The sequence below is a fragment of the Orcinus orca genome, chromosome 1 (assembly GCF_937001465.1).
Source record: "Orcinus orca chromosome 1, mOrcOrc1.1, whole genome shotgun sequence".
Taxonomy (NCBI): domain Eukaryota; kingdom Metazoa; phylum Chordata; class Mammalia; order Artiodactyla; family Delphinidae; genus Orcinus; species Orcinus orca.
The window spans coordinates 151559156-151584210 of NC_064559.1; the positions used below are offsets into that span (position 1 = coordinate 151559156).

General features: G+C 38.0%; 1 protein-coding gene, 1 long non-coding RNA gene and 1 pseudogene across 3 annotated transcripts in view; 2 read left to right on the forward strand and 1 right to left on the reverse strand.

Annotated features, from left to right (window-relative positions):
* PTGER3 (prostaglandin E receptor 3) overlaps positions 1 to 9073 on the forward strand; it is a 69478-nt gene extending 60405 nt beyond the window's left edge. For both annotated transcript variants that reach the window (XR_007474272.1, XM_004280736.3), the window contains 2 exons: positions 6256 to 6347; positions 8847 to 9073. Coding sequence is in view for 1 of the 2 variants with exons in the window: in XM_004280736.3 (XP_004280784.1) it covers positions 6256 to 6347; positions 8847 to 8850 (96 nt within the window). In the remaining variant the exon portion in view is untranslated. The remainder of the gene's footprint in view (positions 1 to 6255; positions 6348 to 8846) is intronic.
* On the reverse strand, positions 473 to 5770 carry LOC125962705 (uncharacterized). The gene is made up of 2 exons (XR_007474294.1): positions 5341 to 5770; positions 473 to 710 (listed from the first exon to the last, which is right to left on the reverse strand). It is a non-coding gene; the product is annotated as an uncharacterized LOC125962705 (long non-coding RNA).
* A 5199-nt stretch (positions 9074 to 14272) lies between the features above and the next one.
* LOC101277617 (protein-L-histidine N-pros-methyltransferase-like) lies at positions 14273 to 16114 on the forward strand (annotated as a pseudogene).
* The last annotated feature ends 8941 nt before the right edge of the window (positions 16115 to 25055 follow it).

Here is a 25055-nt window from a genome sequence, read left to right on the forward strand (position 1 = left end):
AAGCTGCATTGTGGCAGGCTCTGGTCTAGTCACTGGTAGTGCATCAGTGAACAAAAACAGATAAAAATCTCTGTCCTTGTGGGATTCACTGACTAGTATAATTGGCCAGGTCACATTTTAGTTTTTCACACTGCTCAGTTATCCACCTCTTTCTTTTTTTATGAAACAAGTGTTTAATGAATAACTGTTATCCTCTGGGGGTGTTTACAAGTGAATCAAATCTATAGATTGATTATGGGGCCTTATGATGGAACAGAAATAAGAAGGCTGAATTCCAGGCAAGACTTTGCTTCAAGCTAGCTAGCTCTATTTTTTAGTTATAAAAAATAACTTTGTCACATATTTGCACTTCAATATTCTAAAATTATCTATATTTTTTCTCCTGGAGTAGGTCAAATTCTGCCCCTACTGACTTACATGCTTTACTTATTTCTTTGATCGATTAACCCCTTTTAAAAAAAAATTATTTATTTTATTTATTTATTTTTGGCTGTGTTGGGTCTTCATCGCTGAGTGCAGGCTTTCTCTAGTTGAGGTGAGCAGGGGCTACTCTTTGTTGCAGTGCGTGGGCTTCTCTTGTTGCGGAGCACGGGCTCTAGGCACACGGGCTTCGGTAGTTGTGGCATATGGGCTCAGCAGTTGCGGCTCACGGGCTTAGTTGCTCTGCAGCATGTGAGATCTTCCCGGACCAGGACTCGAACCCGTGTCCCCTGCATTGGCAGACAGATTCTTAACCACTGCACCACCAGGAAAGTCCCCAATTAACCCCTTTTTATACATCATGAAAATACAACATTTAGTTCAGCCCTCATCAGAACAATTTGTTCATTCCAAATTAATGAAGTTTCATTATACTTGTATAAAAAGAGGACAATCTTGTAAATATTAGATCTTAGTATGCAGCATAGGTGTATCTAGCTCAAGTACTACAATACCAGAGATGATAGTAAATTCCAAAGTTTCCAAGAGACTAGTTTTACTGTCACTGGGATGAAATCCAATTATAGAGGACATGTAGAACGTAGTTAGCATGTATTCTGGAACCAGACTGTCTGCATTTGAATCCAAGCTCTGCCACTTACCTGTGGGTGACCCTGGACAAGTTATTTTACCTTTCTTTTCCTCAGTTTCCTTATCTGTCAAGTGGAGAGAAGATAGTAGTGCAAACTTCAAAGAATAAACACTTGTCAAATGTTTAGAACAGTGTCCGACAAAGGGAAAGAACTTTATAATTTGGGGCTGTCTTTTAGGAGGGAGTTGAAGGGAGAGGAAATAAGAGTAGATATATCATGTAGAGAAGCTGGTGGTAAAGGGAGCGAGAGATTGGACCACACTTACAGAAAGGGGAAGGGACAAGCATTCAAGAACAGGTGTTTGTGTGTATTTTATTTCCCAAGATAAGGGAAGCCTATGACTTTTGAAGGCAGTGGAATAGAGCCAGTGAACAGAAAGTTGGAAGAGGGAGGGTTAGCTATAGGTGCAGGGTGATCTATAACAAGGACACAGGTAGTTAGAGATGATGGAAGGTAAGTAATCATCAAATAGGTTTCTCTGTGTTCCTCAGGAATTCAGCTAGCCTTTATAATATATTACACATCTGGCATTGAAATTCTGAAGACAATAGATCAGACCATACACCTCAGCTGTTCAGGGTCAAACAGTGGATGGGGAGAAATTAGTGAGATGATGCGAAGTAAACAGAGAGAACTTTAGCAACAGGCTGAAGAGTAGTCTGAACTCTGTGGTGCAGCTGGGTCATTCTGAAAGGAACCTCACAGACAGACTAATGCAGGGTTCACTAGACAGAGGCAGGGTGGCTCCAGGAACACAGGCATACGGCACCCTCAGCCAAACCACTAACAGCCAGGGTCCACCCACAAGCCATGGCAGCAGACCCAACAACTGGGTTGTGCTCAGGTGACTGGAGTGGCCACTCATACATCAATCTTTTTATCGCAATTGCCAAGGGAAAATAATTTGGTCCAAGAGTCAAATTCAAAGTGAAGATCACACACACACACACACACACACAGATAGTCTTTTCTATCTTAACAGGAATCTTTAAAAATATCCTGTAATAAGGCTGAGTAAATAAAGCTGCTTTAACTGAAAATTTTTGGGTTCTCATATCCAGAGAGAGGACCAGCTATGCTAGCAGCTTGGGTATTATACATATTTGGTAATTTGGGAAGAAGACACAAAGCTATAAGCTTAGCTAAAACAAGAGGAAGAGGACTTATTTTGAGCTGGACAGTATCTTCATGGTGGTAAGAACTAAGATGTCTAAAAGAGGTCCATTAGCGCCTGTAAATCCTACACTCTCAGGAAAGACTCATACTTTGATGTGGATGAAATTCAGTGTCTTAAAAGGGTAAAGCATTAAATGGATTAAACGTAAAAGAATTTGGCATTGCCTGACATGAATATTTCTACCTTTTCTTCCTTCTACCCAAGGTAATTCCCTTTTAAGTATTGCTTCTCAATATAGATTAAGAAGTTTTATCGCTAGCTAAAGGGAGTCCAGGCATCAGTAGCAGGAGTGAAGAAAATTATTTTCAACAGGACACCCCGCTGAACAGAGCTCCCCAGTCTACACACATGGGCAGTCTCCTCCACTACCAGCTAAACTTAACTTGCCAAATATTTGCTTGGAGTGTATCCCACATGACTGGATCCCTACGCAGAACCTGTCGGACCCCGTACACCAGTTCTATACCCAACCCCAGCTTCTGCTTGTTTTGCTGTTAACTGTTCACACCAGTACCTTCAGAGGCTCACCCACAGGCAGAACCAGCATAACCTATGAGTTTTACTCCTCCCCAAAGCAGCAATGACTTATAGGTATGGGAGTAGGAAAGCCCAGACCCTTTGTCTAGAGATGGGATAAACGCTGAAGTGTAGTTTACACTCCAGAGTTTCCCAAAGCTTCAGACTGAGACTGGAATTACCTAAAATCTCACCACATCATGGCTTCTTCTCCTTCTCTGTCCTACTTTCCCACTCCCTTACTGTTTCTCCTGGGAGTACATCCTTAATAAGTCACTTGCCTACAAGCCCTTGGCTCAGGCTCTGCTTCTGGGAATGCTCAGCACAAGACAGTCCTTACTTATTATTCATTGATTCATTCAAAAAAGTGCACTGAGTGTCTAAGTGCTTTCATCCCAGTCCAGTGAATTAGAGAGATATATAGTTAGGTGAAATGTAACCATGGATATTCTCAAGTATTATATGGGACATACAGAGACTACACATTTCTAGAGTCAAAAGAAACTTAAAATATGAACATATCATCATGCCTGATAAGGTGATTTCTACCTAGTAGGTTCTTATGTGTGCCAAAAGATTTGCTTAGCCCTTAGCCTCATAATGTTGACCACTGAGGAGAGCCAATCATTTCTTAGAATGCTGTATTACTCACAAACATTTATTGGGCTCCTGCTATCAATCAGAAAGTGAGAAATCGACACACTCATAAGTATTGGGTTTGCCAAAAAGTTTGTTCGGGTTTTTCTGTGAGATGTTAAGGAAAAACCCAAACGAACGTTTTGGCCAATTCAGTACAATATAATGAGATAATTACATCTTGAATAATGTATACAATGCCATGGTAATATGCTAGAAGGAAAGATACTTTTCCGAGAAAACAAAAGACTGGATCTTGGAGGAAAAGTACAATTGATTCTGGACAGAAGTAGAGAGAGGCATTTTAGAAAGGGCATAGCAAACTCCAGAGTAATTAGGTGTAAAAGAGCATTGGCAGGTTTCTGGAAGTGTGAGTAGTTTACAGGATTGAATCAAGGGTCACACGAAGAGGAGAAGCAGGAGATAAACCCAGAAGTGGAGGTTGGAACCACTCAGTGGTACACCTTAGGTACTTCAGAACTTTATCCTGTAGCAGTGGGGAACCTTCAAAGATGTTTAGGATTTGCCAAGGTTTGCCTTGGAAACAATACAAAGGATGTGTTAGAGAAAAGAAAGACTCCAGTCAGAAACACTAGTTAGTTAGAAGGCTGTTATTAGGTTAAATCAGGTATAATTTCCAATATACAACCATTGTTGATCCAACAAAAATGTGAATTTCATATAGTTCAGATTGATACACTGGACAAGAAGAATGAGGGTGAGAATCTGAACAATGATGTGAAGACTGGAGAGAAGGAGTGAAATAAAACAGACACACAGGAGAGAAAATTGGCATGAAATGCAGGGGCAGAGTAATATGCAGAATTAGGTGTGACCATGAAGCAAAATTTTGTAATGTGAATGACAGAGTGAATCACGGAGAATGTCCATAAGGGAGATGGGTTCCACCAGGGGAGTGGATTAGGGAGTGGAACAGGGCATAATACCATGCTTCAGAACTCACGGCTCTTCACCTATTACCTTGCAGCGCCTCATTTCTCTTTAGTTCCTTCTTTTCCTGCTACTTGACATTAGACAGGCATATGATACCCAAATGCCTACTGTTATATTTGCTCTTAAAGTTGGGCCAACAAATAATGCAATCCCAAGTGTATTTACTTAGTTAAAGCAGTCCTCTAAATGAGAACCTAAGCAGCATGACAGCAGGAAGAGAAACTTAGCGGTCCTCTAGTGAAGGGACCCAACCTAACCAGATTGCTCTTTAACATATGAAGGGTCTTCTCATACATAGGCACACAGGCGATTCTGAAAATCTCAGAGAATGAAGAGGAAAATCTGTTTTGTTTTTCTTTTCTATTTTTGACCTCTACTCTGACCATTCTTCCAGATCCACAATGTTTCTATAAAAAGTGTCCCTGAACATCTTGTGTTTGCTCTGAAATAGATATTGGCCAAATTATATTTTTTTGTTGCAATGAAGACATGTCATTTTATTGTCCTTCAAGTAACACTGCCTTCCTAAAATAAAAAAATGTTTATTTGTTTAACACAGTCAAGAACTGGAGAACCACATGTCTGTCTGGACATTTTATATAATGTCACGCCACTTGGGTTGGACATGCTATTTAAGATGATCTTAACTATACTCTTGAGAACAAAAGGACTCTAGCAATCTGATAAAAAAGACTGACTAAGGATACATTGAATTCAATTTCTTTTTGTTCTTTCTTGTAACAATTTCTTATAAGGATTTCATTTCATTTTGCTAGTTGTTGTAAGAGAATTACTAAGAAATGTATAAAAAGGAAAATTTTTCAGGTATATTTTCTTTTTATGTATTTCAACTTTGTCGAAATGTGTATATTTCAATATTTTATTGCATCGAATGAATTTAAGCGATTATTTGTAGAATGCTGTTGAGGGATGGGCCTCAGGACAAATTATGCAGCATTGTTCATTCAGACCACAAATACTTACAGACGGTCACCTATGTGCTAGGCACTGTGGTAGCTGTTGGAGATGCAGTGATAAGCTAAACCAGGCATGGTTTCTGCTCTCAGGAAGCTTGTAACCTAGAGATAATAACTCGTGTTAAACAAATAATCACACAAGTAACTAGTCGTTACAAACTACAATGAATTCTTGAAAAGAAAATAGTGGGTCACACAGTGGGAGACCAGTCCTGGTCAACGGGGTATTCTCTGAGGAAGTGATTTTCCAAGTTAAGACCTGAAGGACAAGTAGTAGTCAGCCAGGTGATGAGGGAATGGAAGAGCACTCTGGGTAGGGGAAGCTTCAAGTGCAAAGGCCCTGAGGTAGGCAGGAGGATGACCCTGTTTGTGATGTTCCTGGATGGCTAGAGTGGCCTGAGCACACGGTAGCAAAAGGTTCAAAACAAAGCTGGAGTTGCAGCTGGAGGCTAGATCAAGCAGATAATGTTAAGAATTTTGATCTGTACCCTAAGAGCAACAGGAAGCCACTGAAAGCTGGAGAATGGTAGAATTAGATTTACGTATAAAGATCATTTGAAGTCAGTGAGCTTTCATTCAGCATTTAACAAATGCTGTGATAAATGTTCTAGGGCTCCTGACGTCATATTAGACCCGATTTCTGCTCTCAAGTGTGGTGTGCTCTCTGGTGTGCTCTCTGGTGTGCTCTCTGGTGTGTCAGTGTGGGAAGAAATAGAGTGTGGGTCAAAGCACAGAGGCAGGAATGAGACAGTCTCGGGGAGATGATATCTAAAACATCTTTGTTTTACTCGGTCATAACCGATGGGCATTGATGTATGGATTGGGGCTCTGCTGTTTTTTTTAAAATGTTCAGGGAAGTGTCATCTGATGAAAGGAGTCATAATCAATAATTCGTCCACTGAAACCCTCTGTCTGTTCACAGATCAGGCACCACACAAACAACTATGCATCCAGCTCCACCTCTTTACCCCACCAGTGCTCCTCAACCTTGATGTGGAGTGACAACTTGGAAAGGTGAGATGTAGAAGCGGTCTGGATCTACAGCTTAGCCCTCCCCCATCTCTCTGTTCTGATCCGAGTTCATGTTACAAAGGCAGAATACCTCTAAGAATTAAAATGCAAGCTAAGCACACACATCTGATTAAGGAGGACTAGATTCCCCAGAGGAGCTACTGTTGTTTTTTACAACTTCACTTACATTTCCTCCAATTAAGCTTTCTGAGACTGGCTCCAGGCTGCTCTTGGAACTGACCAACTCTCATGTAGTGAAAGAGCCTGCACATCACTTTTCATAGTAAGAACAGTCTCCAGGAGTATTTCTTAAATTTTTTAAAAATTGAAGTATAGGTGATTTACAATGTCATGTTATTTTCAGGTCTACAGCACAGAAATTCAGTTATACATACATATAATTATATATATATATAAAATATATATATATATATATATTATTTTTCAAATTCTTTTCCCTTATAGGTTATTACAAAATACTGAGTATAGTTCCCTGTGCTATACAGTAGGTCCTTATTGGTTACCTATTTTGTACGTAGTATTGTGTACATGTTAATCCCATCCTTCCAGGAGTATTTTAAAGCTAAGTGACCCCTGTTTTGCTTAGGCACCAGAACTCAGCATGTTCACCATGTGTTTAGCACACTCTTACTTGCTCTTTCGATTATATCTGTTTTGTATAAAACGTATATTTCAATGAATGCACATTGCAGAAAGCAGAACATAATGCCAAATGTGATGCACGTTTGGTCAGACTAAATTTCGAGCATTAATTTCCTCCCTCAAACATTTCCTTTCAATATTCTTGTTACTGACTGTAGGGTTAACTGAATGAATAGTCTTCTGTGTATCATTGCATTGTGTGATCTTTTTTGTTTTAATGAGAGCATGTAAAAAGTTTTAATTTATTTTCAAAGATAGCACATGTCTTTTCAAATAAGTTGAACCCTTCATTTTTAATGGAAAGTCAGCATGTTCGTTTTATTTCATTCCCTGGGTGCAGCTGGGTACAATAGCTCCTCTACTCAATATAAGTTGTTATAACGGATGTGGACATTCAAGCAGCTCAATTTCTTTGACCATTTGTTCTCCCATAGTGGCAGTAACTGAGAGATAATCACTTCTGTTCTTCAGGGCAAGATCTAAATGTGTTTTTCAATAAATACTGTGCAACAATGCCCAAAGGATAAGAATAAGCTGGTTGCTTCTGGAACATACCTTAAAAATCACAAGGCCAATAAAGTTTTTACTCAACTCACTTTTACGATCTTATATCCTTCCCCTGGATATCTGCCTGTAATATACATATTACAGGCACTGTTTTGCTATGAACACAGATCCCTTGGAAAACAAAAGAAGGGAAAAGAAGGGAGATACCCAGCTCCCATCTCATTATTGGTAGGTTCATGCTAATTCCACCTTTAATTTTTTAAAGTAAATCTTATCGTACTTCCTCTCATTATATAAATAAGCCAGGCTCTCTATAGGAACTTTGGAAAATAAAGAAAATTAGAAAGAAAGGCAACTTACTAAACTTTACTTCCACTACTCAAGAAAAACCCACCATCATTTTAGTGTATTTCTCTCTTCATTTTCCCCTACACTTTCCTTGATTTAGTTTTACATACTTATGATAATATATACTCATTATTGTGTCTTGTTTTTTTACTTCATTTAACATAAAATAAGCATTCCTCAGATTATTTACAAATTATTTTTAAACTAACTTTAATATTTATGTAATAGCCTATTAAAAGAATATACTATAGTTTACTTAATCATTATGTATGTTCAAATTTGGCACCATGACAAATAGAGTTGTATCTATTACCCAAAGACTGAAATGCAGAATTAAAAAAAAATTTGTGATTGTTTTTACCAAAAGTATACTTTAAGGAATAAATAATATATAAATATTTAATATTCTTGAAAGATGCCTATAGTCTGTCTGCTTTCAAAAAGAATTACTAGAGATTTAAAATTTCTTCAGCAATGTGTGAGAGTTTCTACTTTGCTTTTATTCTAACCAGCACTGTATGTTATCTTAAAACACACAAACAATACTTTGTTGGTTTGATAGGAGAAAAATTGTATTTCATGGCTCTTTTAATCAGTACTCTTCTTGATGTTTTTAGAGTGTGGTTATATACTGATTAGGGCTTGTTTTTAAGGCAAGATTATTTGACCATTCAATGTTTATACAATTGATATAGTTTTATAATTTGATTATTCTTCTGGATTACAATCTTGGAAACCAGAAAAATTGCTCAGAATGAAAGCATACACTTAGTGTAATTAAATGAGCCGGAGGCTTACATGATCCCAAATCCAGAATTATTTAAATTGCTTTTATTTACAAAACACAGATGTAATTACTTCAAACAAGAATGTTTTGATGTCTAGGACATTATATTTCACACTTACATCTTAGTCCTCACACCATACAAAAACAAAAGTATTCCTATCCATGCTTACTATATCTTTTTCTCTTTATTCTAACAGATAATGAAAGAACGGAGTTGGACTTTTTATTGCAATTCCTGCTTCCCTGAGTTTGTGTATTTCTTCCTACTTGAGAAGGAGAATTTTATATTTTGATTTGGATTTTTTCTTCTTTTTCATCTTTTAAAAAATTTTAATGTTTTTTCTTGTCAGTAATATCCACTGAGACCAAGTTTATTACTGTAATATGTGTCTTTGAGTATTAAAAATTGGTTTCTGGGACTGGATTTTGGGTATATATTTAAGAAGCTGGGCACAATTGCACAGGTGGTGACTGATGAAAAAATGAGAAAAAGAAAACCCCATCCTTCATGAGTTTTACCCCAACTTCAAACCCTTATGTGAATCTCAACTGATGTGGATATCTTTACATTTTATGGTAGTTTTGATTTTACAATATGAGTTTGTAAAATCAGTAAAAGATTTTGTCAGTGAAAAGTCAACTTACTGAGAGCAAGAATTCAATTAATAAGACATAAACTTCACGAGATAGAAAAAGATGCCAAATGAAGGCAGGAGGGTACCATGACCAAAGATATTTATGCAAAATGTGTGATTAATGTTTTGGAGATGTGTTCTTCTGGGCTAAGCTGGGAACTAAAAGTCCTTAAGTCTGTATTCTGGTTATATGTCATTTAGTAATTCAGGAATCAGCATAATTGTTATTTCTCTGTCTTTGAAGACTGAAAGGTGTGATGCAACGAAGAGCTGTCTTGAAATGTCATAGAAAATAATAATGAAACTAAGGGGTGAACTGTTGAGTTGGAGCATTAAAAAATCCAGGTGCAGCCTCTGATCCACCACTATCAATTCAGCATTTCTTACAATTTCTTCTTGGGTGGCATACAAAAGACAAAATTAATAAATGACATAGTTATCAACTATCAAGTTTTGTTACTTTTTTTTTTTTTTTTTTCGGTACGCAGGCCTCTCCCGCTGCGGAGCACAGGCTCCGGACGCGCAGGCTCAGCAGCCATGGCTCACGGGCCCAGCCGCTCCGCGGCATGTGGGATCTTCCCAGACCGGGGCACGAACCCGTGTTCCCTGCATCGGCAGGCGGACTCTCAACCACTGAGCCACCAGGGAAGCCCAAGTTGTGTTACTTTTTTATGAAATAAAAGGGTCTAGTTTGTCTGAAATAAGAAATTCTGTGAACTTTAAAAAAATACTTTGAGTCATCTACTATCTCTCAGCTAATGTACACTTACCTGCTCATAAAATCAACCAACATTTCTTTCTCTTGTCTTTCTTTCCCACTCCTTTCCTCCTTCTTTTCCCTCACCTCATTCACTTAATTCAACACATATTTATTGAGTGTCCCTTCTTTAGGCACTTAAGGATCATGCTGTCACCTACGAGGATATCTTAGAAAGAGATGATAATATGGTATCAGTAGTTTTGCAATAGGAGCCTATACTGTGACTCTATTGTCATTTCTGTCAATGAGATGAAACCAAAATAGTTGAATCATTCCTTCTGGCTAGTTGAACCAGTGTGAATTAGCTTCAAACTACAATTATTTTCATTAAATATGTATTGAAATTCAAGCACCATGTAACTGGCACGAAACTGATGCTGTACACAATCCCTTTATTCAGGTTTAAATTCAACATATTTTATTGAGCAAGTAGAATTTACAGACCATCAGTAGGAATATCCATACTCCTGTTACCTATCTGTCCATCATCTAGCTATGTGGTTGTCTAGCTGTCATCTATTTACTATTTTATTTTTACAAAAGAGGGTAAGGTTTACAGAGGGCTTGCCCAATGTCACTTAGCTAACATAAGTAGGAATTCAGATCCAAGTTTAAGTTTTTTGATTCCAGGTTTACTGTTCTCCCTACAGCACAGTGGGATGTGAGACTTATTACAATGATATTCCATTTATAAGACAATGTGATCTAGTAATAAAAGCAAGGGTTTTGGAATCAAACTTGGATTTAAATCTGGCTGTGCCACTCATTAGCTCTGTGAACTTGAGAAAATTAATTAATTTCATTGAGTCTCAATGAATTAAACTGTAAACTAAAGACAATAATACTTACCTGTGGGGTTATTGTGAAAAGGTACGTAAAGTGAGTGTAACACAATAGGTACTCAATAAGTAACTCAGTAATTAACTGTGATTAATTCTTTATCTAGACTTACCTCCAACTGTATAATATGAGTTCTCACTTTCAACTATAAACTGGCTTCCTGACTGTAGGTTGAAATGTCATGGACAGAATCAACGTTATGTAACAACAGATCCCTGGATGCTATTCTTCTTGATTCTAAAACCTCATGGTTACTTTTGCCCACACAAAACCTACTCATCTCCCATATGTTCGAATCTCACCTTGTCCTTAGGCCTTGGACAATTTAAGTACAGAAGCCCCTCCTTATCTGTGATTTCAGTTACCAGTGGTCAAGCGCAACCTGAAAATATTAAGTGGAAATTTCCAGAAAAAAACAATTCATAAGTGTTAAATTGCATGTCATTCTGAGTAGGCGTGATGAAATCTCCTAGGGTTCTGCTCTGTCTTACCTGGGATGTGAATCATCACTTTGTCCCCTGTATCCCACTCATTAGTCACATGGTAGCCCGCTCAGTTATCAGATCCACTGTTGAGGTTTTGCAGTGCCTGGGTTCAAGCACTTAATATGCTTTTTACTTAATAATGGCCCCAGGGAATTCCCTGGCACTCCAGTGGTTAGAACTCCACGCTTTCTGCCACCAGCCTGGGGTTCAATCCCTGGTCGGGTATCTAAGATCCCCCAAGCTGTGAGGTGTGGCCCAAAATAATAATAACAATAATAATAATAGCCCCAAAGCCCAAGAGTAGTGATGCTTGGCCATTCGGATATGCCAAAGAGAAATTGTAAAGTGCTTCTTTAAGTGTAAAGTGCTTCCTTTAAGTGAAAGTTCTCAATTTAATAAGGAAAGAAAAAAAAAATATGCTGAGGTTGCTAAAATCTACATAAGAAGAACTCTTCTATTCTTGAAATTGTGAAGAAGGAAAAAAAGCTAGTACAATAACGATTGGTTATTATTGTTAATCTCTTACTGTACCTAATTTATAAATTAAACTTTAAAAGAGGTACTTATGTATAGGAAAAAACATACTATATATAGGATGCAGTACTATCTGTGGTTTCAGTCATCCACTAGGGTCTTGGAATGTATTCCCTGAAAATAAGGGAGGACTACTATGTCTTTGTTATCTGCTTACCTCTCTCCCCAGCTCTGAAGTTATATAGTGCTCATTTCGATAATTACTGTACTATTCCTTAAATATTTTCATTATGCCTGTCTTTTTTCCCTTGACAAAATTCTATTTCATGGTTGACAGACACATTTCTTATATTTTCTTCATGGGTCTCATAGCTCTAGTACAGTATTTGACACCACAAAAAATGGGCTGTATAGACCTGGTTCCTGACTACATATAGACCTATGACTTTTGCATTGGAAGAAATAAACTCCTGCCTACTTCTACCAACATTCTATTGCAGAGCCAGTGATTTCATTCAGCACCACTGCAACCCAGTGTGAAACAAAATAAACAAAAGCAAAAAAAAAAAATCCAGCTATGCTGTTCCCAAACAAGGTTGGGACAGGGTAATGTGAAGAGGCATGCCAAGCCATGCTGAGATCTCAGAGCCAGGGCAAGGAAAGGAAACAGGGAATATTAGAGTTAGAAGACTGAGCTTCCATCAGAAGTTATATTTATCCAAATTCTCCCAAGGAAGGAGGAGTTAAAGTCATTATCTTTTGTACGTAAATGTGTATATGTATCTTATAAGGGGACCTTGGTCCACGAAATATATGGAAATTCAGAGTGTTGAATTGGTCTACATTTTTAGTGTCTACAAGAACGACTTTTAAAAATTAAATAAATAATGAAAACTAGGTTATAAGGAAACCATATAAGCTACTTAAGAGAACAAAATTGTTTTTCAACATCTTCAGTAGTTGGAAGCACATTTAAAAGAAGTCTATTGTTAAGATAATTGTAATTATTCAGACACCTTAAGGATCTGAATAAAATATACCTTGCTTGATATGCTTTTAATTAATTACTATGAATACTTAAATGTTTAACAGCTGTCTTAAAAAATATTTGTACTTATGTGTTTCATTAATCCAGGCTTTTACTAAATATTTTAATTCAAAATATGTCTAGGCTTACCCCATGGATTAAAATGTTTCTCTCTTTATTCATGTTCTAAGACTTTATTTTATTGTCATTATCTGAAATGCTTTTTTATATAAAAATAATTTGTACAATATGCATTTTTAAGAGCTTTTGTAGTTTTTTTTTTTTTTTTTTAATACTCAACCATATTGTAAGCCCCTTGTGAGCAGGACCTCTGTTTTTGTACCTACAGAGCCTAGCACTGTGGTAAGCACATAGAAATTGCTCAATAAAAACTTGATGGCAAGTCTAAGTGGCCAGACTGCAATCTACATGAGTGATACCTAAGACACTAGGTATGCACAATATGGGGAAAGGTAGCATTTAGTTGACAGTTGATTCTTTATTTACTTTTCCTCTTTGATGTGCTGTTTTGGTCAGTCTTTAAATCTGAATGGTGCAGAGAGTCTTCTTTAGACTTCTTGAAGAAAACAACTGCAAATATTTGTTGAATATGGGGTGATTGCTGTTAGAAAAAAAAATAAGTGAGATAGAAACTACATATAAAACTAACTTGTCTTTTGGTTAGCTAAGTTATTTCTTACATTGGTATATGCGCTGAATTTTACTACACTTAGAAGTAAATGAAGGTATTGCTGAAGATATATAGGCTGTGGAATAAAATGAACATAATTTGCACATATGAGGGCAGTAGAAAATTTTCATTTTATTACTTTTTTGAACAAAGTATAGTGTTTTCCTTTTCGAAATAAATATACCAGAGCCATAGTAAATGAATAAGAGTCATTAGCTGATTTCTTAAAGAAAGTTAGTGGTTGCTGATCATGTTTTTTTATCAGTGTATTTAACTTATAATTGAAATATTAAATCTTTTTAAATGCTTTGGAAATAGACAAGAAGTACTTATTCAGAATTACTTAGAGAAAATAATAAAGAATAAAATTGCAGGTATACATAGAAAACATGAGAACTTAAGTAATAAGCACTAAAATACTACGGCACAGGAAGGGAAGAAGAGATTATACACTAAAAAACCACAATGCCATGTAAAATACAGGGTTAAACCAAACAGAGACTACCAATAGAAATTCAGGATTAAAACAAAGGGATGTAAACTTGTTATAAGACTAGACAAAGTATGATTTAGTAATAAGTGCTCCATAACTACTTGCTGATTGTTGTGGTGGTGGTGGGAGAGGCTCCTGCTTCTTCTGGTAAAGAATAGAAATAGATGTTCGGGCCTCGTCCCTGAAGGGGCTGGATGGGCGAGTTGGGCGCGATGACTCTATCCTGGGTGGCGGCGGCGGCGGCTGGAGGCGGTGGCGCGTCCTCCTCCTTGCCCCGGCGCCGGCGGTGATCCGAGCGAGTGGCCGCGGCCCCCGATAAGACTGCTCGCGGGCCGGCTGTGTCTGAGCCTGGCGTCCGTGTGGCTGGCGCAGAGGATGTGCACCCTGCGGAGCCCGCTCACCCGCTCCCTGTACGTGAATATGACGAGCGGCCCCGGCGGGCCGGCGGCGGCCGCCGCGAGCGGCAGGAAGGAGAACCACCAGTAGTATGCGTGCAACAGAGAGAAATTATGTGAATCACTCCAGGCTGTCTTTGTTCAGAGTTACCTTGATCAAGGAACACAGATCTTCTTAAACAACAGCACTGAGAAACCGGGCTGGCTATTTATCCAATTATATCACTCTTTTGTGTCATCTGTTTTTAGCCTGTTTATGTCTAGAACATCTATCAATGGGTTGCTAGGAAGAGGCTCAATGTTTGTCTTTTCACCAGATCAGTTTCAGAGACTGCTTAAAATTAATCCAGATTGGAAAACGCATAGACTTCTTGATTTAGGTGCTGGAGATGGAGAAGTCACAAAAATAATGAGCCCTCATTTTGAAGAAATTTACGCCACTGAGCTGTCTGAAACTATGATATGGCAGCTTCAGAAGAAGAAATACAGAGTACTTGGTATAAATGAATGGCAGAATACAGGGTTCCAGTATGATGTCATCAGCTGCTTGAATTTGCTGGACTGCTGTGATCAGCCCCTGACTTTGCTAAAAGATATTGGAAGTGTCTTGGAGCCAACTAGAGGCAGGGTCATCCTTGCTCTGGTCTTACCTTTTCATCCCTATGTGGAAAACGGCGGCAAGTGAAATAACCATCAGAAATTTTGGAAATCAAGGGACAGAACTGGGAAAAACAAGTGAATAGTCTGCCTGAAGTTTTCAGAAAAGCTGGTTTTGTTATCAAAGCTTTCACTAGACTGCCATACCTGTGTGAAGGTGACATGTATAATGACTACTACGTTCTGGATGATGCTGTCTTTGTTCTCAAACCAGTATAAACATGTGGAGGTTGAAGTCTTCAGAGTCCACCCCAAGAATGTATGCTCCGGAAGAGGGTCTGTGTTCTCAATTATGTGAAGGGAGGACCTTTGGGGGACTGCCATTCTAAATATCATGTAGGAATTTTAAAAGCCAAAATACTAATTATTTCTTTGTAGTGTGTAAAAGGAATGTTTTTAAAAAACAAAAACCCAACTCTTTGAGGATTTTTATAAACTCTTTACTCAGTAATGCAGGTCACACTCCAATTATGGAAGATATTTTTTATACTTAATTGCAGTAGGGACTCATTCCCAGGCAAAGCAATAGTCATGACTTCACATGAAACCAATAAATATGGATTGTTTTTAATAAAATGAAGACTGGCAATAAAGCTGTCCATCCAGTTGCAAATATTGGTTATAGGATATAGCCACTGATACTCTTTCATGTTTAGAATTTCTATTGTTATTCAAGAAAATGTTTTTAATCATGCTAATAAACTTTTTTGGAGATAAAAAAAAGAAATAGATGTTCAAGCAAAATTAAGTAAATGTCATACTAAGAGAATTTGGAGGGAATAGGGAAAACAGTAATATTTTTAAATATGACTTTGGAAAAAAATTAAAGATTGAGTTAATCTTCTTTCTATATATCTAACCTTCCTTTAAGTTCTATTAATCCTACCAGTATTTCTCAATTCTCTACATTATCACTGCCATGTTTTAAATCTATGCCTCCATCATTTCCCATCTGAATTACCCCAGTAACTCATGTCCTGATTCTGGTCTTGGGCCCTTTAATCATCCTCCATATCTGCTGTCAGAGTAATATTTTGTTAATAAAATGAAAATCTGTTTATGCTATTTTCCTTCACAACATCTTTAATCTTTTCCTATAACCTTAGGGATAAAGTTAAAACAACCTAACTTAGTCTATGGGGCTTTCTACAGTCTAGTCTCTGCTGAGCCTCTGGTCTCCTCTTCCACATCCACCTTGTTTTCCAGCAATGCCAAACTGCTGTCCAATCTTTTGTACTTTCCTCATAATGTACCTTCTCGGCTGGATACTCCCTTCTCCTCTTCTGTACATGATTAATCCTAACTCATCTTCCATGAGTTTCAACTCAACTACCACTTCTATCAGGAAACCTTCTTCTTGGTAAAACGTCCATCTGTGTTGTAATTTGTTGGTGTATTTGCCCATCTTCTCTGCTAGCCAAGGCAGGGATGTGTTTTTCATCCCTGAGTCTGGTATATGGCATAGAACTGGTATTCAATAAGTCCTTGCTGGTGAAAGAAAGAACAGAAAGAAGATGTGAAACAATCAGCAATGAGACTTTGAGCAAAAGCAAAAGTTCAAGATAAATCAAAGTCCAAACTGTCTTTATGTTACTTAAAGCAGATAATTAACCACACTTTCTGAATAACCATCCAATTGTTGACTTTCCAGTCACAGAACTAGGTTTGTATTTATACTTGAAGTTGGCAGAGATTCTGTGGAAGTAACTGACAAAACTGAGAGAGTGCCACAACCTTATCTCACTTGACTGCAGTTTAGATGCAATCTTAGAAACTCAAGAAAAAAATAACAAATTGAAATATTGCTCTCCAACTTGATCCTGAATTTCTTCAAAGGCAGAATACTGTAGTCTTGCAGAGACAGCTCAGGCTTTGAAGTTGTATAGTTGGCCTTGAATCCTGACTGACACTAGCTAGTCATGTGACCTTGAAGATTCTATATTTAATCTCATTTAGCCCCAGTTTCTTTGTTTGTAAAAGAGTAGCAAACACATTTTAGGGTTGCTGAAAAGATTAGATATGATATGTTTGAGGCCACTATTCTTAAGATCACTTTAAATCCCCAGAGGTAAAAGATGGTCCAAAGAAAGCCATTTACAGGATGCCTCACTTTTGAGTAAGTGGCTGCAATTTGGATTTGAGGAATTATATGTGTACCAAAGCAGCACATAGGCATAGTTGGGCCCCAATCAATTTTACTACAAGCTCTTTGCAAATCCCCAACCACCCTTTAATCAGTTAACTTGAATTACCATCAACCAGCTGCCGAGCCAGTGAGATTTCCTCTGCAGGTGACAGCAAGGATGTTCCTGCCAAAAAAAAGAGAAAATGGTTTTGAAATAAAACTCCTAGAGTATAACTCACACTAAGTACTTGTGAAGTTAAAGAGGAAACAACCTGAGGCTAGAGACCCCATTAATATTGGAAGCAAGGCATGGTTATGGGATAATAAGGAGCAAAAGAGAAGTATTAGAGTTGTCAGCAAAAGCTACATCACCTGGGCCTATTTCAGTGTGGGCTCTGGACTACATCACAGTACCAGGGCCAGTTGGTATTAAGAAAGACTTCTCCCAGGGCATCTGTCTGTGAAGAGAAGTACAGTTCTATGGTTGGCCTATAGGCAGTATCAACAGATTAGGATTAACAGAACTCAGTGATTGTGCTATTCTTAACTGCTCGTACAACTATTGCCATATTGCAAAACCCACCCGTTGGTACCATGTGGGAAAATGACAGATGCAAAAAGGGAATTCATGAAGACTTGGTGCAGTGTTTCTCAAACTTGCCTAATCATACTAATCACTCAAAGTTTATTAAAATAGAAAATATTAGTCCCTTCCCTGGAGGTTATGAGTCAGAAAGTTTGGCATGGGACCTAGGATTTTGTATTTTTAAAACAAGCTTCTCCTAGGTGATTCTTCTCAACAAGCAGATGCGACAACATTGATGTAGTCCAGTGGTTCTCAAAGTACATTGCTAGACCAGTGCATTAGCATCACCTGGGAATTTATGAGAAATGCAAATTATTTGGCTGCATCTGACCTACTGAATCAGAAACCCCAGGGCTGGAACCCAGCAATCTGTGTTTTAGAAGCCCTCCGAGTGATTCTCACACACACTAAAATTTGAGAACTCCATATGTCAAATGTGGTCCAGAGAGCTGGAAGTTGGGAGTGTAGCTGCAGTTTAGGAAACTCACTTGATCCAAATTCTCCTAGGACTAGGAAAGTCATGACTTCAATCCAGGTGCTGACTGCTGCTTTTCCCTTGACATCAGTCCTCCTTTTCTATTTTCTAAAGAGTAGCTTGATTTTGTGGACTCCTTGGTTTTCCAAATGATCAGGGTAGTGCTCCTCTCTCTTTCCTGATTACAAATATACTTTGTTATTTATTTTCCTACTTGAAATCCTCCTGTTGCTTAGCTCCCCCCTTAAAAACACTGGCTGAATGCCCAGTTGGCTCTAACTATTTATGACTGAGGCTCACACTTCTATCAAAATGCTTTTCAGTGTTAGTATGTACCCAGCCAGGGGCTACGATATTTTTTTGGAGGAGGGTGTAAGCAGATAAAAAACTGTCTTCTTCTCTCTTCTAAGTCTCATCTTTTTTCACCTTATGGAAGGCCAAGGCAATGCTGAAAGACAATGTCCTTTTTTCAAACATGTCCATCATTTTGAAGGCTAACTGAGAACACCACTAATGTGCAAAATATTCTCATTTAATGTGTAGGAACAGAGATAAAAAGAGAATCACTAATCAGTCAAGGAGACTATTTGCTGCCGCAGCAGTGAAAAATGTGTATTAGTTTGCTAGGGTTGCCATAACAAAGTACCACAGACTGGAAGGCTTAAACAACAGGATTTATTTCTCACAGTTCTGAAGGCTGATAGCCCAAGATCAAGGAGTTGGCAGTGTTGGTTCCCTCCATGGACTGTGAGGGAGATTCTGTTCCATGTTACTCTCCTAGTTTCTGGTGATTTGCTGGCAATCTTTGAATCCCTTGGCTTGTAGACATATTGCCCCACATAGCATTCTCCTTGTGTGTGTGTCTCATGTCCAAATTTCCCTTTTTTATAAGAACACCAGTCATATTGGATTAGGGGCCCGTTCTACTCTAGCAGGACCTCATCTTAACTAATTGCATCTGCAATGACCCCATTTTCAAATAAGGTCACATTGTGAGGTGCTGGGGGTTAGGACTTCAACATATGGATTTGATTGGGGCAGGGGAACAATTCAACCATAACAGAATGGTTGGTTGATTCAGGGAGGAAGCCAAATCTAAACTCCAAGATCACAAGACCTAAATCATGATGCTTTGGGGATTTAATGGGTTAGGATTAAATATCTCAATGACACATGCCAGCCCTGGATCCAATTAAGAAAGACAATTCAAACGTGATCATATTTCTGACACTGAAATATCTGGAAGTTTTTCCAGATATAAATTAAAAAAACCAGTAAAAAGCTCATAAAACAAGTGGTGGGAAAGATATTTGTGTTTGTACCAGGTTTTAAATGAACAAATTAGATGAAAGTCAAATTGCTCTATTTATTTTGGGAAGAGTGGGAGCTTGTAAGAATTCCTGCACTTATGTTATCAACTCAGATTGATTCCACTGCTTAGAATAGTCACATTTTTACTCTGGTAAGTTCCAAATCAGAGCAATATACTTATCTAGAGGTTGAAGTTTGAAGGGAAACCAAATGCTACTCATTTAAAAGAGGATAATTAAGGATTTACAAAGTCATTTGAACAAGTGGGCATTCAAACAGGTATATGATATTATTACTGAGCCCAGAGGGTAATGGTGGTCCAGCTACTGCCTTCTTGAGTCAGCTTGCTTATTTGGAGATTTTTATTTATGATTTCATGCCTGTGCAGAGATAAACCTTCAAAAGAGCATCACAAGCAGTGGTACCTCTGTTTTATCTGCTAATTGAAGTCTCATCTGGGTAGACTGTCAAGTGCCTGTCCTAGTCTCTTTGATGTGTAGGTCTGACTGTTGACACCAGGTCATGTGGGTGCTCTGGAGGTGTCTAAAAGCTATTCATGATCACACAGAACATTGTTCAGTGTTAATCTAATCCTGATTTACAGGTTGTTCCAGTAAAATTCCATTGGCTGTACTTTTTCATTTCATCGCTGTATTTATGTATGCCCCAAATAGTCTAAAAAAAGAAAAATAATGATTGAAAAGATGTGGACTTATGTTTCTGGGAAGTGATGCAATAGTTTTTGGAAAAATAATGAAACTTTCAGCATATTTCTAAAGTTCTTTTTTGTATCAACACTTCTTGCTGTGTTTTCACAGTCACAGTGGAAGATTCTGCCAACACCCAACTGTGTTACTAATCTAGTACACAGCTGAACAAATCATTTTCTTGAAATGGTTCCCCAGTAAAACCTAATTGTAAATGCCTGTAATTACCTAGGGTATCTGTCTATATACCAATGATTGTTGGAAATAGAGGGAACACATTGATATGATCCATTTGACAACACTCACCACGTACTTAACTATTTCACATTTCACATTTCAGACTCTGAAACTGTATGAGAAACTAAGCCTTCTTTATGGTGGAGATAACTGCCCAAACCCATAGAGGTTCTCCTATTAGGTGAAGATGGAAATAGCTACCTGAGGTGGCATAAACAGCAAAATTTCAGCTAAGACCAGTCCTAGACTGGGTACTGGGAAATTCCTCTGTCTCATAGGTTTACGTTAGGTATCTGGTCAGTTGTCTGAAAGACAAATGTATAATTGTGTATAGTGATGAGATTAGCAGCCCTAAAATATATTTCTGAGAAAATTTAATCCATTAATAAATGACAAAATCAAACAGGGCTAAAAGTCTTTCAAGAAGGAGGTTCCGCTTTTGGAACAAATGACCAGTTTCTAGTGATATTGTCAGAAATGTTATAAAGAGGTTATATATCTCTTATGTCTCTACTGGGGAAAGAGACCAAGGGAAGAATAACTCCAGGGTCTTCCAATCTCTGCTGATAGAAAAATATCAGGTCATTCAGAGAAGGAAAAGTATCTCTACCCTATTTTTGAATTGTTTTTCTTAATAGGGATTTTTCTTTCATTCCCTCCCTCTCTCCCTCCCTTCCTCTTTCCTTCCTATATTTATTAAGTTAATAAAATCTTGACTGTGTGTTACTTCGGAATAGGAATCAGAGAACAATGTGAATCTATATGATGCAAAGGGAAAAGAGAAGTAACATTTTCTAAAATTTACAAAATGCTTTCTCTTCACTATTTCATACAATACTCACTACCGTCCTATGAGAATGTTAATGTAAACTTCCATTTTAAAGATGAAAAACTTGAGGCCCATCTCTAAATTAGGATTTAATTACCTTGCTTTCCCAACATATTAGATGATCAAACCAGTGTTCAAACCCAGGCTTGCCTGGCTACAAATCTTGTATTTTCATTGTATCTTTCAAGATGTTTCCAGTGTTTAAAATTGATTGGGAAGAGACAGAATATTAGAAATTATATTAGCCACAAGAAAATAATTATAGTTCCTTTTTTTAATATAAATTTATTGATTTTATTTATTTATTTTTGGCTGCATTGGGTCTTTGTTGCTGTACACAGGCTTTCTCTAGTTGGGGTGAGCGGGGGCTACTCTTCATTGTGGTGTGCGGGCTTTTCACTGCATTGGCTTCCTTGTTGCAGAGCACGGGCTCTAGAGCGCAGGCTCAGTAGTTGTGGCACACAGGCTTAGTTGCTTCACTGCATGTGGGATCTTCCCTGACCAGGGACCGAACCCATATCCCTTGCATTGGCAGATGATTTTTAACCCCTGCACCACCAGGGAAGTCCCTATAGTTTCTTAAAGAAATGACAGGACTTAAAAATTTTGCATCCTTCCTCATTTCCTTCTCTTTTCATTAATGTAGGAAGAGATGAAAATTCTCTGAAACTATGGGTATTATTCTCAGCCAGAACAAATTGCTATACAGGATACCTCACTTTAATTTTATTTTCAAGAGCATGTTTATAGTTTTTTTTAACCCTGATGTATCTTCTTTCAGTTACTTTATAAATGTAGAAAGCATAATTTCACATTCCCAAATATATGACTTAAAGGAAAGATCTTCATTTTATAATAGCATGTGCTCTTAAAGTCAAGAGACATTATCGAATTTGCTCCTCCAGGGACAGAAAAAAAAAAAAAAACTGTGATAGTAAAAAGGAGAAAGTGTGTTAGAATTGAAATCAGAGGTACTGGTTTTGGATATATACTCCTCTGCTTCCCATCTATGTGAATTTGGTAAATGATTGAAAAGCTTTAAGTTTTAGTTCTATCATCTGCAATGAGGCTTAATGTGGAGATAGTGTGTAAAGTCACTGTGAATTTTCAAGTCATGCAAATACACAGTACTAGTCCTGCCAGTCCCACTTCTGAGACCATGGAAGACCCTGCCAAACTATCATGGTACTTTTTCCAGCAGGTTCTAGACAGACTTATAAATGGTAGCCTTATCAAAGTCTTCTCTAAAGACTACCCAGGAGACCTACCTGGCTTAGTGGATCTAACAGTTTGGGGAATCCTCTTTGCCATCCTGGGTTTGGGTGAAAGGTAGTACCCCACTGCTTTTCACCTGAATACCATGAGATGAATACCGTGCTGGAGCTTTAGTTTATTAACTCAAGTTATTTCCTGTTAAAATGCAGCTATTTTAATGAATGATTTAATGAGTGATACATGCCTTCCTGGGAGCAGTTTGTAACAGCAGAGTTGGAAGAGGGCAAAGAAAGCATCAGGGTACACAGAGGGAGAGAAAGGCATGCTCATGACTAGGAAGAAACTTGCAGGGGGAGAAGGGGAAGCGAGGGGATAAATGGCAATTTCCCCCCCATTTCTGCAGTCTCTTCAGATTCAGTCCTGCCTACATGGATATATCCTTCTAGACCGTTAGTCTATTTACCATTACTCCTCCCAAAAATAGCTGTTTTCATTGAACATCATCTATGGTTTGGCAAGCTGCTAGGCACTTGACATATTAAGTTGTCATAGCACAACTATGCTATTATCTCTTTCTTACAGCTGAGAAAAAGAAGTCTCAAAGAGCAAGTAAGGTACAGAGACTGGATTAAAACCAGGTCCATTTCAATCCAAACCTCCTCATTTTCTGCCAACTGAACTGTCTGTCATGCTTCTCTAATTTGGAAATTTGTATTTTCCTTCATGTCAAGAATGTGAGGAAACCTATAGCAGTCAAAGAGATGAGGTTATGTAGCAGCAGCAACAACAACAATACACCTCTAAATCTTAGTGTCTTAAAACAGCAAAGTTCTTTTGCCCTCATACAACATGTCTGTTGAGGGTTAGTTGGGGAGACTCTCTGCAGGTCATCCTCATCAGGGATTCGGGCTAACAAAGGCTCTGAACATCACTAGACCCTGCAGTGAGGGAGGGGAGAACTGTATAGCAGCTCCTAACTACTTCCAGAGCAAGGACTACGTCATGCCAACCCAAGAGGATGAGGAAGTACAAGCCTATCATGCACAGAGAAAAAGAAGAAATGGAAGTACTGGTGAGCAGAATCTCAACAGTAAAGATAGAATAATAATAAAAAACAAAACTGCAGAAGCACTGAGCTTATGAGAGCAAGGTCCTTTCCAGCTTAGCTTTTGAACCCAAACCTGCTTATTTCAAGCCTTATTCACGTGTTGATTTACTTGGCGACGTGAGAGATTATCAGCAACCAGTCATTTTAAATATGGACAGAGACAGGCCTATTTTTAGCAAAGCTGAAAAAACAGTTTGGTCACTCAAATTACCCAATTAAGACTTATGGTAAGAACAGCATATGGTTCAGAATTGCTACAGATTGCTGCTTTAGTCAATAGAAAATTTTCCACATGTATGGGGATAACTCAGCACATCCTTGGAAGAAATGCAAGAGTATTTTCACATTTTGTACAGAAAATATATATTGGAGTGCTCATAGAATGTGGTGCCCCTTTCAGATGAAATGAAGTTTTGGATTTGCAAACTGAAAATCTGTAAACTGTCCAGGTAATTAAAGAATATTCTAGTTCAAAATCATTTGACTGGCAAATGCTTCTACTTTTAGGACTCTATAAAACCTACATTGACCTTGAATTAATAAAGCAAAGAAGTGTGATGTAGTGGAAAGGGCTTTAAAGAAAGTAGGGTTCATAACCCCATCCTGAAGTTACTATAAGAGTTTAGTTAATCTCCTATTCTTTTAGGCTATTTATCATCTGTTATGTGGGGGATATTAATAAATAAACGTGGCAAGTACTACCACAAAATATATCTCTACCTCCAAAATACATCTTGATACTGTCCACTTCTTTTCATCTTTAATACTCCTAATTCAGGAGAAACTCATCTCTCAGCTAAATCACCACCAATAGCCTCCTAATGATTTTTCCGTTTCTGCTTTTGCCTCCAACTCAGTAGACATAAGAATCTTTCTTATCCCAGGGCCTTTGCACATGCTACCCCACTCTTTTTGCTATTTCCTATCTGGACAGCTCTATTTCTTCCTTTGATTAGCAATTAAATCCTTTCTTAAAGCAGTCTTTCTTGATTTTCCTATCTGTTGTTGTTTCCTCTTATTACTTGTTACTTCTGCTCATTTGCTTCCTTCATGGTGTGCCCGTCCTAATTTGTCATTTGTTTTTGTTTGTCTGTTTACTTCCTTGTTTTCTGTACTAGAATGTGAGTTTCACAAGGGCAGAGACTAGCTTGTTCTTGTTCAGCCTTGTCTCTACCAAGCACAGTGCCTGCCACATTGCAGGTGTTCAAGAAATATACGTGCAATAATATAAGGGGCTGTTGTGAAGAGTAAGTGAGATAATTCAGTGCATAATTAAGTACCTAGGTGGCGCTCAGTAAATATTCGTATTCCCTCCCTTTTCTTTACTAGTGCTGTCCGATCAATCTCCACCTTTTC